The 18372-nt window shown below is 36.1% G+C and overlaps 1 protein-coding gene across 10 annotated transcripts in view; it reads left to right on the top strand.

Annotated features, from left to right (window-relative positions):
- The window catches only part of PPFIBP1 (PPFIA binding protein 1), a 144685-nt gene that overhangs the window by 81103 nt on the left and 45210 nt on the right, over window positions 1-18372 (top strand). For all 10 annotated transcript variants that reach the window (XM_036236768.1, XM_036236765.1, XM_036236764.1 and 7 more), the window contains 2 exons: window positions 9522-9619; window positions 12828-13033. In XM_036236768.1, the coding sequence (XP_036092661.1) occupies window positions 9556-9619; window positions 12828-13033 (270 nt within the window). In that variant the 5' untranslated portion in view covers window positions 9522-9555. The remainder of the gene's footprint in view (window positions 1-9521; window positions 9620-12827; window positions 13034-18372) is intronic.

Below are 18372 nucleotides of genomic sequence, written 5' to 3'. Positions count from 1 at the left end.
AGAGAACAGACCTGAACCATACTCCCTATTTGTTGAGGTTCTCTCTATCCCTGTGTTGCCCCTTCTCTCTAACCATATAGTCCATGGCTACAGTTTCCAATAAAAATACGGTGTTCACACTTAATTCCAAGACACACACCCAGTGCATCCTGCAGAGCAGTGCTTCTCCAGCCACCTTTGGGGAAGGACCAGGTTTGCCACACACCCGCCCTCAATCCATCATGGATCGATTCTTTCTATAAAATTCAGTTTTAAAAAATTGAGTGGGCTTGAAAAATGATCATGTTATTGGCTATCACAGGAAAGTCAGGTTGCTATAAGACTTTCTAAATACTTATTCTCGATTTCTGTACTTATAGTAGACCACTAACAGTTGGTGCACCAACACCAGTTTGTAGACCATATTTTAAATAGCACCACTTTACAGCAGTCTTTCTCAAAATTTTTTGACCCAGCATAAGATATACTCTCTTATATTATGATGTAATACATGTATATCCATGCCCACATAAACACACACACTTTGAAACCACTGAATGTCAGCTACCTAAAGGCGGAAATAGTTTTTTTTTTTTTTTTTTTGCTTGTCTTTTTTACCGTTCTATTTCCAGTACCTTGCACATGATTGGGCTTGTTTATTGCATGAGATATGTATATATAACTGAAGCAAAATTTCACAAAACAGTACTTAACCTTTTCTTCTTATGAGATACTCTGATGTTTTCTATTAAATACATGTTGATTGCAGTCTACTAAATTTATTTCACTACCTTCTAATCTTTGGGGTCATGACCCATGGTTTATAAAACACTCAGAGAATGCTTAGATAAGGCAGCTTGTCCTTTCCTGGCCTTTCAGAGCTTTAAGTAGCTATTATGCACCATTGTCTCTCTGTACGTTGTAAGTCTGGGTCCGACATCCCAGAACTACTTCTCTTGGCTAGGGCTAGGTTGGTAGACCTGGGTAGGAAACTAAGAGACAGATGAGTCTATAGGGGGTTAGGGTTAGAGTGGGTGGAAAAATTAGAAGTTAAATCCTGCTTAAGCCCCCTGATATTCCTCCATTACACTGAGAACTAAATTTGCAAACTCTTAGGAATAACGTCATTCCAAAATAGCCCAGTGAATTTGATTCACCTACATCTTAAGAGCAAAAAAAATCACTTTGTAAGACTAGATAGCAAAGGTGATAGCAACAAGGAATATAGGAGCTAGAATAGTTGTGACATAAAAGTGTGTATGTTTGAGTTGCCACTGGAGCATAGCACCATGCTGCAGGCCTTTGCTGTTCATCGTACAACATTTTGGGTTGCATAGATCAGAAACACAACCTCTGTTTTCAAGGAACTCACAGCTTAGTTGAGGAGACAAATACTGTAAAATTAAGGCTCTCATGGAGTCATGCCATGGATGCTCTTGGAAAGGTCAACAAAGCCTGGGAGTTAAGGATGCCCAAGCTGAATCTTGAAAGTATATTTGCCAGGGAGTAAGAGGGTAGTCCAAGCACAGAAGGAGCAGCTCGTGTGACAGCACAGAGAGGTAAGGTCGCAGGGGTATTCAGGGAAGAGTATGTTGTGTGGCATGAGAGGCTGGCAGTGATGAGTGTCCTGGGGGTAGTATATAATTTGGATTAGAAGCTCATGAGAGGTCAAGTTGGTGATCCTAGTTAGGGCATACTGTCTGTTTAATAAATACCTACTGAATCAGTGGGAGGCGTACTTGGAAACGACATGGATTTTGGACTCAAATCTTACTTCCCAAGTTACCTTGGACAAATCCTTGACTTCTTCACGCAGTCATAATACCAATAATAGTAGATAGAGAGAAATGGAACAGTCTTTACATTTATCTCAGGATCTTCTGATTTACTGATATTTAATACATACCAGTTTTTCAAATAGCAGTGATATCTTTTTATTCAAGAAGCGAAGGATCTTAGCTTATTGTATGAACCCTTTTATCAACTCCCTTCTGATCATCATTCTTAGATATTAATAACATAGAACTGAAAAGCTCATTTCCTTTGATCTTGTCTTATTGTTCTCTTGCTTCTTCATTTATATGAATACTTACCAGCTTTGCCCCATTATTGTTGCGGCTCTTCATTTTAGTGAGCAAGAGAAGTAACTTTTACTAATGCACAGTCATAAATACTCTCTCTTTTATGCTCCGCTTTACAATTGTCTCTCTGTGAAATGCTGTTTCATTTTCTGAGTGCATGTTTATGTTTATGCAGGTGGTTAAAATAACAAGTATTTTCTTATTTGGTTTGTAAATATTTAATAAGCCCTTGGTATGTTTTAGGTAATGATAGAAAAGAAAATATTTAAGGTAATAAATTACGGTCAAGGGTGTTTGAAAATCCTATTGTCTAAAGATATGAATGAAAGATATTTAAATATTTAAAAGACATTTAAATATTTATGGGAAATTTCGAATATGTGAAAATGTGGATAGAATAGTGTAATGTTACCCTGTGTACTCATCACCCACGTTCAGTAATTATCCAATCATGGCTAATTTGTTTCATCTATATCTTTACCCTATTTCCTTCTTTATTACATCATATTACTTTATTCATGAATATTTTGCTAATCATCTCTAAAAAGTAAGAACTCTTAAAAACGAACTATTAAAACTTAAAAATTAAAATAGTTCCTTAATATTGTCAAATATAGTCCGTGTTCAAATTTGCAGTTATATCATCAATATTATACCTGTTTTACAGTTCGACAAGTTTTTAAATGTGTTACAACAGTAGATATCACCCCTGCTGCCAAGATCCCCAAACTTTTCTATTTTTAATACTTCCCCTGCCTCTCAACCCCCACTCCTTGAAATGTTTCCCTTTTCACGTGATTCCGAATTAATTTTCTAGGGATGTTAGAGCAGAGTGGAGGTGAAAAGAATTTGGACTAATACAGAAGGGAGGAGAGAGTGTGTGATGATGGATACGTAGCAGAGAACCAGAAAGTAAGGAAGATTGCTTAAGAACCTTAACATGTTGCAGACATGAAGACTTAGTAGTTGAAGTTTAAAGGGAGAGATTTTTTTGGATTAAAACATAATTGCTTCTTCAGAGCTGTTGTTTTTGGGTCAAAAGTAAGGATCGAGGACTGGGGAGAGGAGCTCTGCCCTTGTTTACCTTGGTAGCCAGTTCCAGCCTCATCTGGGTGGGGCTCGGAGAGGGAATGGAGGCCTCTTACACTCTAGTGCCGTGATTGAGTGTGCATGGGAATCACACGGGCAGCTTGTAAAAACCCAGGTTTCTGGGCCCTGCCCCTGCAGTTTCTGATTCAGTAGGCCTTAGGTGGGGCCCGAGGATTTACATTCTAACTAACTCCCAGATGATGCTGCCTCCGCCGCCGCCGCCGCTGCTGCTGCTGCTGCTGCTGCTGCTGCTGCTGCTGCTGCTGCTGCTGCTGCTGCTGCTGGTCCAGGAACCACAGCTTGATAACCACTGATAGTCTTTCCTACTCCCTTTTGGTCTTTCCATTTTTACACATTTTTGTCTTTCCCATGATTGTATTGCAGCATACATTGAAAATCATTGTGTAATTGATTAACACACCTAGCAAGCAGCTTAGGAGGAAAAAATGGTGAGAAATATGTGGGTAATTTATATGAAAATATATTGTTCTCATAATGACCATATAATAATATAGCACTCCACCGGCCAGTGAGCTGTATCTCATCTCTGGGCACAAAGTTAGAAGTTCTCTTTCAAACTTAAACATTTTACCTAAGGAATGCTGCAAAACCTAGGACAAATGTCATTCTCACCAAAGTTTAAAGCAAACTTTGTAATTTTCATACAGCCTTTCTTTCTTCACAGGGAAACTGGGCAGCTAGCCTGAACTAAAACACTAGTTAGTCAGCAACCCTGCAAAAAGTTTTAGTCTTCTGCCAACCTTTTAGCCACCACACCCATTGCTGGAACTTTCCCTGATATTTTACCCCATTCAAATCTACTCTAAATGGGTCCTGACCAAGCTTGAAATATACCCAAAACATGCTTCTGTTAGGTCTTTCTTTGTTCCTTACTCTAATATATGAATATTTTCCCCAGTAGATTGCTTTTCTAAGGCTTTTCTAAACTTATTTTTATCAAGCAATTGGAACAGAAAACTACTAGGTTGAGGACTCCTGCAAACAGAGCTGGTCTTCTTTGTCTGCCTCATCCGACAAGTAAGGGGTTTCTCCAGTTTGAACTATGCCTTTGAACCCGTTGTTGTAGTAGTTGTACTTTCTGGTAACTTTTCCTTCAGCAAGTCATTCAAAAAATATATATATATTAGCTATGGAAAATCCAGAAATGTATTTGCTATCATGTGAGAATTGTTAGATGTTGAAGTTTTAATTTTCTAAATGGTTTGCCCATCCAAAAGACCAAATGAACATCAGCAGGTATCTGGGTAAGCAAAGAATTAGAACAAAGGGACCTGGATATGCTGAGTCTTTCATTTTTTGACCTCAGATCTGTAATTGAAATATTCATTATCCTTGATTCATGACATATTGTCACTATAAGTCCTTGGATTTCCCTTTTATATTAGTCCATTTATTTATCTAGTTTAGTTTAAAATATTTTAATTTCTCAGTCATCTGCGTTCCTACTTTTTAAAATCTGAGATGAAAATTATGTACAGTGAAATATACACATCTTAAATGTAGTTTGATGAGTTTTGACAGACGTATAAACTTATATAACCAACACCTCAATCAACATATTGAACAGGAAATCCCTCAGTATCTCCTTTAATTATTTGCCACTTCCTACAGATAACTCTTGTCCTACTTTCTATCACCATATTGCCTGTTCTTAAATTTTATATAGAAGGAATCATACAGTACATAGTCATTTATGTCAGACTTCTTTCGCCCAACATAATGTAGCATGTATCAGTAGTCAAGTCTTTTTTTATTGTGGAGTAATATTCCACTGCATTAGAATAACATTCCATTGTATTAAGTATGTGAGAACACCCAGAGGGATCATCCTCTCAGAAATGTTTTTGAGGATATAGGAAAATCTTTTTAAGAGCTTGGGAATTTTTTGAAGCCTTTTAATGTAGTTTTTCTATTTTTAAAAATACTTTGACCCAGTCATGACAGTTGACATAGCTTTGTCAACACAGATGCTCACTAAATTAGGCTGTCTCTAAAATTACTCGAGCCAAGGGCATGTCAGAATTTTAATATATGTGGAAATTCTATTCTTAGTCTTAGTACTTTACCACTTCAGGTTGTTTTTCTTATTCTCTGTGTAGTACTCTAAAGCCCGTTTGGAATTTATTGAGACTTATTTTGTGGCTTTACACACATGGCCTGTCATGGTGAATATAATGTGGACTTGAAAAGAGTGTGCATTCTGCATTTGAGTGTTTTGTTTTATAAATTAAATTAGGCCAAGGTCGATGGTATTGTTCAAATCTTGTATATCATTATTGGATTTTTTCCCCTACCTTGTCTACCATTTTGAAAGAAGTTTGAAAAGGAGGAACAAATGGCAGATGGGACAAACAGGAAAAAAAAATTAGCAGGACAGTAAACTTAAATCTAACCATGTCAACAATTACATTAAATATGAATGGACTTAATTTGCGTAATTATCCCTCAATTGTGTTGTTTTTTGCCTCATGTATTTGGAAGCTCTGTTATTAATTGCCAAAAAAAAGTTGTAATTGTTATGACTTCCTGGCAAATTGACTCCTATCAACAGAAAATGTCTCTCTTTCTTTCCAATAATATGTCTTGATTGGGAGTCATTTTTATTATTAATATAGCCGCTCCTGCTTTCCTAGGCTTACTATATACATGATATCTCAATTTTCATTCTTTTATAGTCCTTTATTAATAGGAGATAGTTAAATCTGTCTTTTTAAAAAGCCAGTCTGACTTTTAATAGTGTTTATTCCATTTATATTTAATGTAATTATTTATACAAGTGAGATTATTTAAATCTACCATCTTTCCTTCTTTTGGATTGAGGATTTTGTTAGTGTTACATTTCATAGACCTAATTGGCTTTTTACTTATCTCTTTATTTTATAGTTTTAACGGATTATGTTATCTATTCTTAACTTCCCACAGTCTATCCTGAATTGGTATTAAACATCTTCGCATCTAATGTTAAACACTGTACCCTCTTTTATCCTTTGAACCAATAAGATTGTGATTTTTTTCATAAATTTTTGCCGTTCTGCATCATGTAGACTGAGAAGCGTCCACAGGTGAAAAGATCTGTAAATGTGAATCTCACTCATATGGTTCCCTTTACTCAAGAGCTGAATTCCCTCCAGTTTTTACGTGCTTTTTGTGGGGCTCTAATTTCTTCAAAAATTGTTTTTATATTTTATCCATTGTTTGATATTGCTATTTGTGAGATAGTTTGTCCAATAAAATATATTCTACCATTATTAGAAATGGAATTTCTATTTCGTCATTTTTAGTAATGCAATAGGCACTTTTGAATTCATTACCTAACTCAAAAACTTGACACTAACCTTCATTTACCTATATAACTTTTTAGAAAATTCTGTCTCCCACATCCCTGGCTTGAAGTAGCCATCATCCTGAATTTCATGCATGATTCCTGTTTTTCTTTGTCTATATTTACAGTGAGTGTATGTGTATCATATATATATATGATATATATGATATATATATATGATATATATATGAATTTCATGCATGATTCCTGTTTTTCTTTGTATATACTTACAGTGAGTGTATGTGTATCATATATATATATATATATGATACAACTATATATACACATGTATGTTTGTATTTAATTATTTTTAGCTTTATAAAAAGTCTTACTGAATTTACCAGACTTTTTTATTTGCTATTATATTGCATAGATTTGCCCATACTATACACATATTGCTTTAATTTCGACAATGGTATGCAATTCCGTTGTGTGAGTAAATCAGTTTTTTCATCTCTTCTCATGTTGATGGATATTTGGGTCATTTCCAGATTTTTATTCTTGTTAAGAGTCCTATGGTGGACATTTGTCTATTGCTCATGGTTATGTAACTTGGAGTAAATATTGCTAGATTGAAAATGAATGTGAATGTTTAATGTTAGCCCATTTTACATTTCCACCACCATTCTAGAAGAGATTCTGTGACCCCACATCCTCTGCAATACTTGGTATTGTTAATTTTTTTTTCTTTTTGCCAACTAACTGGATATAAAACAGTATTGCATTATTTTCTTGAATTCCTTGGTTATTAATACATTAAGCATCTCTTTATATTTTTATATTTTCATATTTTCCTCTTCTGTTATGTCTGTTAATACTATCACCGTTCCCATTTTTTTATCAATTTGTATGAGTTCTATATTTGAAATACCACTGAACTTTTGGTTTTTAAATCTATCATTCTCCCTGTCTACCCTATTTAATTTGCAAACCCCTCCAAACTCTTGACCCCCTTATCCTGCTCCATTTTTAACCCTTAGCACCTACCACTTTTGCCATATTATACACATATTTATTAGTAGTGTTTACTTTCTGTCTTATTGTTACCTGTAGACTGTTATGTGATCATTATGAGTAACATTTATAAAAAATTTTTAAAATAACATTGTCATATTTTTATGACATTAAACAAAGGATTGATCTCTAAAGAATTGGAAATTTTTTTAAAAACTTGTTTTTCACCATTTTGCAAAACATGGCTTAAGTTCTCATACCTCCATGCCATAGGGTTTGAAAGGCTCTGTGAACAGAACAGAGGAAAAATAGATAACTACCTGTCAGACTTGAAAGTGTTCATCCTCTACACAAAATATAATTGCTAATAAAGACAAATATTTATTTTTTCTAATTTAGTGAAGTAGTGAGTTTTTTCAATGTGAACATCATTCCGTTTTATTAGCATCTCCCATGTTTATAGCTGAACCTGACATGTGTCTCTTTATATAAAGATATATCTCATAGTATCTAGAGCTCTTTGAAGTGCAACTTTTAAAATGAAAGGGAATGTAAGCCGCTTAATTATATGGAAGTCAAGAATTGTATGCTATTTGGCTTAGTTCTTTATGTTCTCGACTTTCACGTTTTAAGTTTTCTGCTTGAAGTGCGATTATTAAATTGAGGCCCCACCTCTCTGGATTGTGCACTAGCTAAATGTGCAAGTAAATTTTTGAGAACTACGTAGGTTCATAACTTAGCTTGTTAACCATCTGATTTCTGGGTAACTATAAACATGTGCTTCGGGTGGTTTTGTGCTGTAGTATTTACAGATAACATGGTAGTGATATTTTTACCTTCTGAAGTGAGTAAAGTTGTGGGAAATTCTTAGATGAAATCTATAAAATTGAAGTAATATTTCACATTGATTAAATGGCATTTTATCAGAATAAATACTCAGTAGAGAACTGACCCAAGAAGCTGTTTATCAGAACTGTAAATATGTTTGTAAAAATAAAGTGGTAAGTGAAATCCGGCTGCTTGGAGACAGGGTTAAAGTTTCTGTTAAACAGCATACCCTTTATTTCTCAGGTATTTGCTATACCACAGTATCTGCAAAGTAGCAAGAGACTTATTTAGGCCTGTTAGGAGATTTTATATGGGTGCTTGCTTAGTCTGGTACCTGAAATGTATTATTAATTGATATTGAAAATCACATACTTTGTTTTTTTTCCTGTTCATGACCCATGTTTTTGCAAGGATAATTTCAATTTTTTAACAGGTAAAAAAATAGTGAGTAGATTGTGACACAATTTTACCGTAAACCTATCTTTCAGATAGGCTCAAGTAAATAGAAATTCAGTGGAAATCAGACAGACCTAGGTTAAAAACTGTTTTTGGGTTTCCTTGCTGTGTTTCCATGTAGAAATGAACGAACATCTTTGGTCTCATTTACAAAATGGAGATGAATTTATCCAATATCTAGAGTTGTCATCATGATTAAGGATTATGGAAAATTTATGTAAATTTATAGGGACCACTGTAGGTACTCACTACGAGATAGTTAATGTTACATTATAAAATACCGGTAGATTTGTATGTGTTTAGTATATATGTTCATGAACTGTTTTCTTATGCAAGTCTTATGGTAATTCTTTATACAGAAATTTAAAAAAAAAGGCAAACTTAGGAGAGCAGTGATGGGTAGGGCTAGTGCAGGGAGAAAGAAGTCTTGTGTACTCAGCATGCCTAACAGCCCTCAGCAAGGTTCCATAGCCATCCCCTATGCCCTTCACAGGGACCTAGAGCTTTACAGAGTACTGCATGGAAACCATTCTACTGGATTTTAAATACCTTGAGTACAAGAACTGAATCTTATTTTATTAACTGACACAGGTATCGCATATCATCTTGCAGTACAGTAGCTGGTTATTGGCCACAGCTTGTTAAATGGTTCAATTAATTCGGCTCTACTACTTCAGAAATTCTCCGTATTTGCCTGCTAGATGGAGCTATAATTTGTAATTGAATTATTAAACCTGCTAGGAAGTGTGTGTCATTTAGAGGCTATAATGATAACATCATTATTTTTTCAGATCCAGGTTGGAATTTGCCCTTGACAAAAACAAAATGATGAGTGATGCAAGTGACATGTTGGCTGCAGCACTGGAGCAAATGGATGGCATTATAGCAGGTAATCTGTCTCCTCTGAAGGATAGAATCATGCCATTTACTCTGCTCTCTTGGCTTTTTCATTACAACTTTTTTCCTTTCCACTTTCTTGTTTTCATTTATTAGCTCTCTCCAATGCCTATAGGTTCCCTGTGGTATTATCATTGTCCGTCTTCTCCATTTTCTACCAAAATCATTTCTAAATTTTATTTTAAAATGTCAAAAAGTCCAGGACTACCCTAGGCTTCTGATTAAGGATAAAGAATCTATTTCTCAGGTGATTCTGGTGCCGAAAGCCTGTGGACCACACTTTGAGGAATACTCTACCCAATATCCATGAATGTTCTAATCTGTTCCCTTAAATTCAACATTTACTTTTCCACCAATGACTCTCACATGTATTTACTTTTCCAGTTCTATGGTAAGCTTCAGGTCTCTATCTCTAACTGCCAATTAGATATCTCCCAATTCCTGTGCAAACAAATCACTGTCATTATTTAAAACACTGAGGTCATTATCTTTCCTCAGAAACCCCTCTAGTAGTCTTTGGTAATTTCATAGCCCTTCATCCACATAGTTTTCTAAACAGAAATTTAAGTTATTCTAGACAGTTATGTTCCCCAACTTACTTAGTCAAGTTCTATCATTTCTACCTTCTACCATATTTTACCATGCCCATTTTTTTCTCTTTGAAATCTGCCCTGTCGGTGTCATTGTCTCTCTCTTTCTAAGTGGCCCTCTATTTGATATTCCTGATACTTTTGCTTTCTTGCTCTAGTACATCTTTCTCTGGACCACCAGAATCTCCTTTCTAAAACACAGATCTCATCATATTTCCTTATTAAGAATCTTCAGCAATTCTCTATTATGGAAGCTGAGCAAAAGCAATAGGCCATTATCTCCTTGTTTTCTCATCATGGCTGAGGGGACCGACTAGGAAGTAGGTATACCCTTTCACTCCCTTGCAGTCTCCCAGGAGTGGTGGCTACGTAAGGTCTCACGTCACATTTTGTATTTTTGTCTCAACATAAGTACTTTTATGTATTTAGGAATACATTACAAGGAGGAGAAGGTTGGGTGGGCTATTGGGTGGTGGTGTCATGCACGCACCTGGTGCTCAGGATCAGGATACAGTCGGCCTCTATTGCTCCTGATTCTAGTTGTCCTGCTCCCAGCTGCTAATCTTTTTTGGTCATAAATTTTATCCTACTCTATTCTGGTTGCGTGAAGAAACCAAAGGTGTTTTCCTTTACAGAAGGTTCTCTTGAGAGAAGTGACGTGTCATGGTTTGGTCTCCTTTGCTATACTTACATGTGCTGGAGACCTGACTTCAATTTGACCTCCTTTGTGTATTAGACCATACCCCAAGGACTGTATTCAGTTCTTGGAATACCATTGTCAAAGGGTCACTGAAAACTATAACTTATCTAGAGGAGGTTAGCATGAAGGTGAAGAGTTTAACAAGCACATCTGGTAAGGAATTGGTTACGTTTAACCTAGAAAAGTATTGTTGCTCGCAACATGCTTTGTGCTTTCCAATAGTCGAGGAACTATTATGTGGGAAAGAGATTGGATTTACTCTGTCACGATTTTAGAAAATATAACTAGAACCAATTCTAGGCTCTTACCAGAGGTTATAACCTTACACTAGTAGTGAAACTGTAGTCGAGAGAAGTGATATTTCTAGAACAGTAGTTGAAGAATTTACATTTTATATATTCCACTAGACTAGTGTATTTATTCCTTAGCCCTGGATCAGCATTAGAGTTACTAAGAAAATCAAGATTCCTCAGGTCCCTCCTCAAGTTAAGTTAGTCAACAACATTATGGGTAGGATCTGGGTTTATATGTTAATATGAATCTGTTAATGCCTCCAGCTGAGGTAAGAGGGAGAAGAGGAGAAATAACTATGAACATTTGGGTAATTTTTCTAAATACACATCTCTCCTCTGTCTCCACCTTGTTTTGTGACAGGGACTTAACAAAATAGAAGGTGACCATGGGCTCATATATTTTTAGTAATATCATCAGGTGATCCTAATGCTTGAAACTACTGTAATAGTGCATTAAAGCCTGTCTGGTTTTTAATGCTCTTCCCACCCACCTCCCTCACCTCCACGCACTGCCCAACATACTTGCCTCAATTTATATTTTTCTGATTCCTCATCCCAGTTTTACAGCATTCCCAAGGGGGTTAATTCAGAGGGTTATGTGAAGCATTTCACACTGTGCCTAGCATATCAGTGGGTGCCATTATAATAGTTTGGCAGATCTGGATCCAGATCATTTGGTCCAGTGTTAGGAATGTCAATGGAATGAACTAGCTGAAAGAGAATTCCTCTCTCCATTGTTAGAATTTATCAAGCCAGATGGCCAGTTGGACAGAGAACTTACATGTTAGTTCACAGGTCTCACCCAATTGTAACACCTTCAGATTTATGAAGTGATAGCCTAAATATCTTAAGTGTTGATATTTAAGTACAAGGTTAGTATTTATATTGCATAGTAGGTATGTTTGGCCGACCAAAAAATAAAAATCTAAGTGATAAAGAGGTTGGCTGTGAGTCAGTTGTGTGGATTTAAGTAGTAGAATGTTTTCTCTTATAATAGAAAACAAAAATGTCTGTAAAACCTGTTTGTAAACCTAAAATTAATAAGAGAGCATTTATGCTAGGCTGCAAACAGTCATGGGGGAAAATATTTATGTACACATGCTCATGCATACATTATCAAATGTGCACATGTAATTCATCAAACTTATTCAGAACTTAAATTCTGGTAAGTTAACTAGGAGCTGACCCTCTTACCTTCAAAGTTATGCTATTCAATTTCCACTTCAATGTGTAACTTACAGGAAATTTAAAGACTTTATGACCCCTAAAATTTGTGTTTTTTGGAATGCATGGCTCCACCCAAACTGATCTGCTACCATTTTATCCTTCATTTCTGCAAGGTCAGCATATTTTAAAACAAAAAATGACCATACTCATACTATAGCAGACAATTGGCCTCCCTGTTAGGTATTTGACCACTGATATTTACCATCAATTATATGGCTTTTATTTTTGAACCAAATAACTCTGCATTGGAGAGATAGGTGATTGAATTATCTTTTCACCCTTTTCTTGTTATGGCTATTGCTTACTGTGACTGGACTTGCTTGCCACCTTCAGCTTTGTGTTATCTAATATAAATCCTCTTGCTTTCTCTGTGATTTTTTTTAAACTTAGGTTCTAAGGCCCTGGAATATTCCAATGGGATTTTTGATTGCCAGTCTCCCACCTCCCCATTCATGGGAAGCTTGCGAGCCCTACACCTTGTGGAAGACCTGCGTGGATTGTTAGAGATGATGGAAACCGATGAGAAGGAAGGCTTGAGATGCCAGATCCCAGATTCAACAGCAGAAACGCTCATCGAATGGCTTCAGAGTCAGATGGTAGATATCTACATGTCACTTGTCCCATGCTGTGAATCTTTTGTTGCTTATTCCAAAATTTAGAATATAGAATAGCCTATTAGAACAAGAAAAAAAAAATTATAGGGAACAGCTTTGTCCTTAAGAGATCTCAATTCCATTTTGACCCTAAGAATAATTTTTTTTAAAGTGCTGTTACTATACATTTCATGAGTGCCAGCAGGTCACCTGATTATTCTTTAGAAAGTGGACTAGCTTTTAGATTGTACCTGAATGACCTACTGTGGCTTAGAATAAATAGTCCTATAAGAGAAAGAACCTTGCACATAATAGATGCTCTCTTGGTAATAGTGAGCAGTTTACTATAAAAAGACCCAATGGTGAGTCTATATAGGCAGTGCAATGAATAGACATATCAAAAAGCAAGGCAGGTTTGTAGCAGTATTTGATATGAAGTGCCATTTAGCGGTGTGTGGCGATCTCTTCAATTCTAATGTGTGAGTTAACTTGGGCTTTAAATGATGATCTTATTCATTGAACCGAGAGGTCTCTTTCTAGGTATCCTTCTCAAAAATTAATCTCATGGCAGATCTGCCCGTTCCCTGAACACAGTGGTAAACACCATGGTTTTAATACATGTCAAACCCATAAAATCTATGGAATATCACAAAAACATATTCAAGGGAAAAGATAGAAAATGTGTTATTTTGTAAGTCTTTAAAGGATACTCAGTTTTCAGGAAGGTACATTAATAAGCATATGAATTAATTGTGTTTATATAAAAGCTAATGAAAATTGTATGAAAGAATTAAGGTCTATTTTTGGGTCTGTGGTAGAAATGGAAGCTATTTGCTTTGGGAACCTGAATACTACATCCTACAGCTAAAACATGGTTACATGATGTGACTCAAATACTGATGCTCCCAGCCAGTCCCAAGCTGAATGTTCTTATGTTCCTAGTCAATATGCCTCCTCGTTTCTGGGTGCCAAATGTACGATCATGCCTTAGTGGTGGCGCAGCTACACAGCCTCCACAATTGAAGTTGATTTTTTGTAATACGTGATGCATTGTTATTATACTTTATATTTGCTCTGCAGGTTTCTCCTCTAGAGACTTAAGGATCCAGGCTTGCTGATTTCTTTGAGGAATTGCTTCATGCCCTAAAATTAGATGTTCTCTAGCATATTTCTTAGATTATTTCTACTTCCTGTCTCACCCCTTCTTTACTCCATAGTTTTCTAGTCATTTGGCACATCATGGGAAAGGAATTTACTAGTGGCAGAAAAACCTATTCCTAGTCCACATTCAGAGGCTGCCAGTGGCAGCCATAGCTTAAGGGTACTTGTGATTGAATTTTTAACTCGTGTCTAAAAACAAGTATTTTCCGAGACAAAATCTTGTGTCCAAAAGCATTTCCATTAATATGCGCTCAATATGTCCTGTTAAAGCCTTTCTGAAAAAAAGTAAAAATGATAATGATGATATCTGAACATAAATCAGATCATGTCATTCACTCCTTTTTCAGAAACTTCCAATGATAGTCACACCTCACTCAAGGTGAAAGCCAAAATGCTAACTCTTGATTGCAAGGCCTTATAGGAGTCGCTCCCCATATTTTCTGCCCTCATGTCTCATTACATGTCCGCTATTTCACTCCACTCTAGGCACATTGGCTTCCTCACTGATTCTTAAACATGCTGGGCAAACTGGCCTCAGGGCCTTTGAACTGGCTGTTCACGCTGCCTGGAAAGCCCCTTCCCCAGATATCTCTGTGGCTGGTTTCCTCATAGTCTTCTGATATTTAAAAGTTATGCTATGAGTGAGGTCTTCCCTGGCCACCGTATCTAAAATTTCACATATTCAATCTTTGTGTTACGTTTCTCTGCTTTATTTTTTTTTTCTTAGCACTCACCAAATCCTGTGGATTTGCCATATTTATATCATTTATTTTCTGCCTCTCCAAGTGGGACATTAATATTATGAATCAGAGAATTTTGCGTGTATTTAAAGAAAGCCCCCAAACATCACAGCACTATATCCGTGATGCCTAGAATGACTCCTGGCATATAATAGGTGCTCAGTAAGTGTATTTGTAATGAATGATGATACATGAATGATAAAATGGAGTGTACATTTGAACGAACTAAGATCCTTCATTGTGTTAAATTTATTCCTCGGATGGATAATGGCCTGTTAATTTGTATTTTTGGTTGCTCTCTACCTTAATATTTGACATTTTTAAGTTAAGTATCCCCAGAATGACAGATACTTTACACAACTTATGAATATTCAGTTTTTACCCTAAAAATAACAGTTAAAAAATAATCTAGAGGTGGATCCTGAGAGGTAAATTTTTTTAGTTATACTTATTTATATTTATCCAACTTATTTATATCTATTCCCTCATCTTGATCCCAGTACTTCCAAATTACATGTATTTCTCAAGCATACAGAAAATGAAAGAATAAAAGAAAAAAGATAGCAAAGGGCAATACCCAAATTGAGAAGCAGAGAGCTGGAATGAGCGTTTAGATTAATAAAGGCATAAGGCATAAGTCTGAAATGAGTAGTCACAGCACTAAGCTTGTGGTAGGCTTTACTTTTAGAACTGGGCAAAAGAGAACTGAGGCAGCATTGAGAATCCAACAGGTAGATGGTCTTAGGCTTACAATTCTATTATTTGCTGATAATTTTAGATTTCTCCCATTTTAATATTTCAGAATTTGCAATTGTTTTATGACCTTAAAAGTGGGACGTATACACATTTTAGCTGAAATTAGTCTTGCTTTCTTTTCTTTTTTTACCTAGAGTATGCAAATAAATTCAAAGTGACAGAAAGTAGAATAATAGTTGCTGTGGGCCTGGGAAGGGAGGCATGGGAAGTTAATATTTAATGGGTATAGAGTTTCATATCTGCAAGATGAAAAGAGTTCTGTAGATGGATGATGGAGATGGCTGCACAACAATGTGAATGGACTTGATGCCATGGAACTATACATTTAAAATGGTTAAAGTGGTAAATTTTATATGTGTTTTACCACAGTCAAAAATTTTAAAAAATAAGCAGTGTGATAAAAATGGATGGCATCTTGGAATTGAAAGAACACAGAATCCTAGCAAATTCCCCCCTTTATACAGTATATGAGGAAATTGCCAAAATAACGAATAAAAGAGGTCCTGTTGTAAAAAAGCAGCAAATTTGATAAACAAGGCAGGATTGTATCTTGGCAGTTGTAAATGTGGACCCTGGAGACAGCAGACCTGAATTCTGATGTTGTTTCTGACTCTTAGAAACCTGTATGATTTGGGGGAAATTACTTGAGCTGTGTTTTTCAGTTTACTGGTCTATAAAATGGGGATGATGGTTTCTGTCACACAGGATTGTGAACCCCCTGAGGACTAACATATGTTGAGTGCTTATTAGTGAGCCTGGCGGATGACTAGTCAAAAAAGGTAATGCTGAAGTTGTGGATTGTAAAGCATCGAGGGAAAACTTTTAACAGGATCTTTTTGCAATGAAAGGGTTGGGTCCAGTTCCAAAGGGAGTTAGGTTACGCTTTACTCATACGTAGTTCACTGTTTTGACAAAAGGTACAGGCATTTCTTAGAGAGTGAAGAAGCTTCGATAATATTTTAGAAAAACATATTAAAAATTTTATTCATGTTTAATGATGGCCAGCTTGAGAGCCCATGTACCTAAGATGGATACTAATCTTTTCATTAGTGTAACTGGGCATTTGTAGTTCTAATGACTATTTTGCCTGGCCAGGGAGGTTCCCTGGTTTCCTGTAGGGTGCAGGTTATCCCTTTACTAATTTCTGCTGCCTGTTTAATGGCTTCATGTGTCAGAACCTGGATAAGAAAAAAGAAAATAATAACACTAGTAGCCTGTTTCAGCGAAGGGGTATTAAATCTACAAGAATGAATTTGTTGTAATGGGGTAGCTATCGCTATAACTTTCTAGAAATGAAAAAAATATTTTTTAAGACTTAGAAGATTAACACAAATATGAACAATAGAGAATTATGTGCTTTAGCAAGCTCTGAGTTTAGGAGGGCAAATAGAGAAATATGTGCCTTGGAACGAGGCAAATAGTTTGTGATTACTTTAGGTCTAACTCAATGAGTCGCCCTAGACCATTCTTTTTTCAACAGACAAAGCTGAGAATCATGACCAGGATCAGGTCATGAAATCCCAAAGTGTCTGATTATTTGGCACTTTTAATTCTAAGTCAATCTCAAAATTAGCAGAAATTACAGAAATGCAGTTTTCAACAGAGTGAGTGACAATATTGATGGTAATAACCCATGAGATAGGTAGAGTATAAATGGAGAAGATGGTGTTCTTGACTGGTTTCTGACCTGTTAAATCACCATAATAATTTCTATCATATGTCTATGTTAAAAAAAAATAGATATTTATTCAAAATACCTTTTTAAAAAGTTTTTGTAAAAAATAAAAATACTCATAATTTAAGGAGTTCAGACATGCAGCATGTTTTCTCCAGGGCTGCTGGCTGTTCTCCTGGGCGCTCAGCACGCAATCCATTCCCAGCACCCTCTGATCCCTGCTGCTCTGACTGGCTTCTCTTTTCATGTGTGCCTCCAGGGAATGTTTTTTCAAGCCTTGGCAAGCAAGGTACATCTAAGGTTGTATCCCATATGTGGTCACAATTATCTGGGTTATGTAGCATCTCACTGAGACATCCTGGCTAAAGTTAAAGCTGTTTTCCCTTTAGGCCTCTGTTAAACATCTATGAAAAGTGTCCACAGACACAGGAAAACAAATGGACCAAGTCAGTAGAATAGTCAATTGAGAGAGGCCAATGCAGTGTGATAAATGAGAGATGCACTTTTAATGAAATCCCAACTACTAATATTTATTCGAAGTGAGTGGAAAAAGGTTTCTCTGTTCTATTATGAAAGTGAGTTAAGAAAAAATAAGAGGTAAGAAAAATAAAGACAGCATTTTTTTTTCTTGATCTCATGTAACCCTTTTCAAAGTAGTGGAGAGATTCTTTTGCTAGATCTGCATTCTGTCACATAGTTGGCTTTCAATAAATATTGAATGAATGAATGAATGAATGAATGAATTTGATATGCTACTACAATAGGAGCTAGGCTTTAGCTCCTAGGGACCTTCTCTTCTCGATCCTTCAGGGAACTTCGGAGTATACCTGTGATCAGGATAATTTTGTAGGCTCAACATGTATCCCTCTTCTCACTGTAGAAGCTTTACTTTTGGGGATCATGGTAATGTGCATGAAAATAAGGTGAAGAGGGGTTAGAGCCCATCTTCCCTGTTCAAGTAAGGTGTCTAAAAGAACCTTTTAGGAGACCCTAAAGAAATCTGTCAGACT

The sequence above is a fragment of the Rousettus aegyptiacus genome, unplaced genomic scaffold (assembly GCF_014176215.1).
Source record: "Rousettus aegyptiacus isolate mRouAeg1 unplaced genomic scaffold, mRouAeg1.p scaffold_m13_p_2, whole genome shotgun sequence".
Lineage (NCBI taxonomy): Eukaryota > Metazoa > Chordata > Mammalia > Chiroptera > Pteropodidae > Rousettus > Rousettus aegyptiacus.
This window is presented reverse-complemented; position numbering and strand designations above follow the sequence as displayed.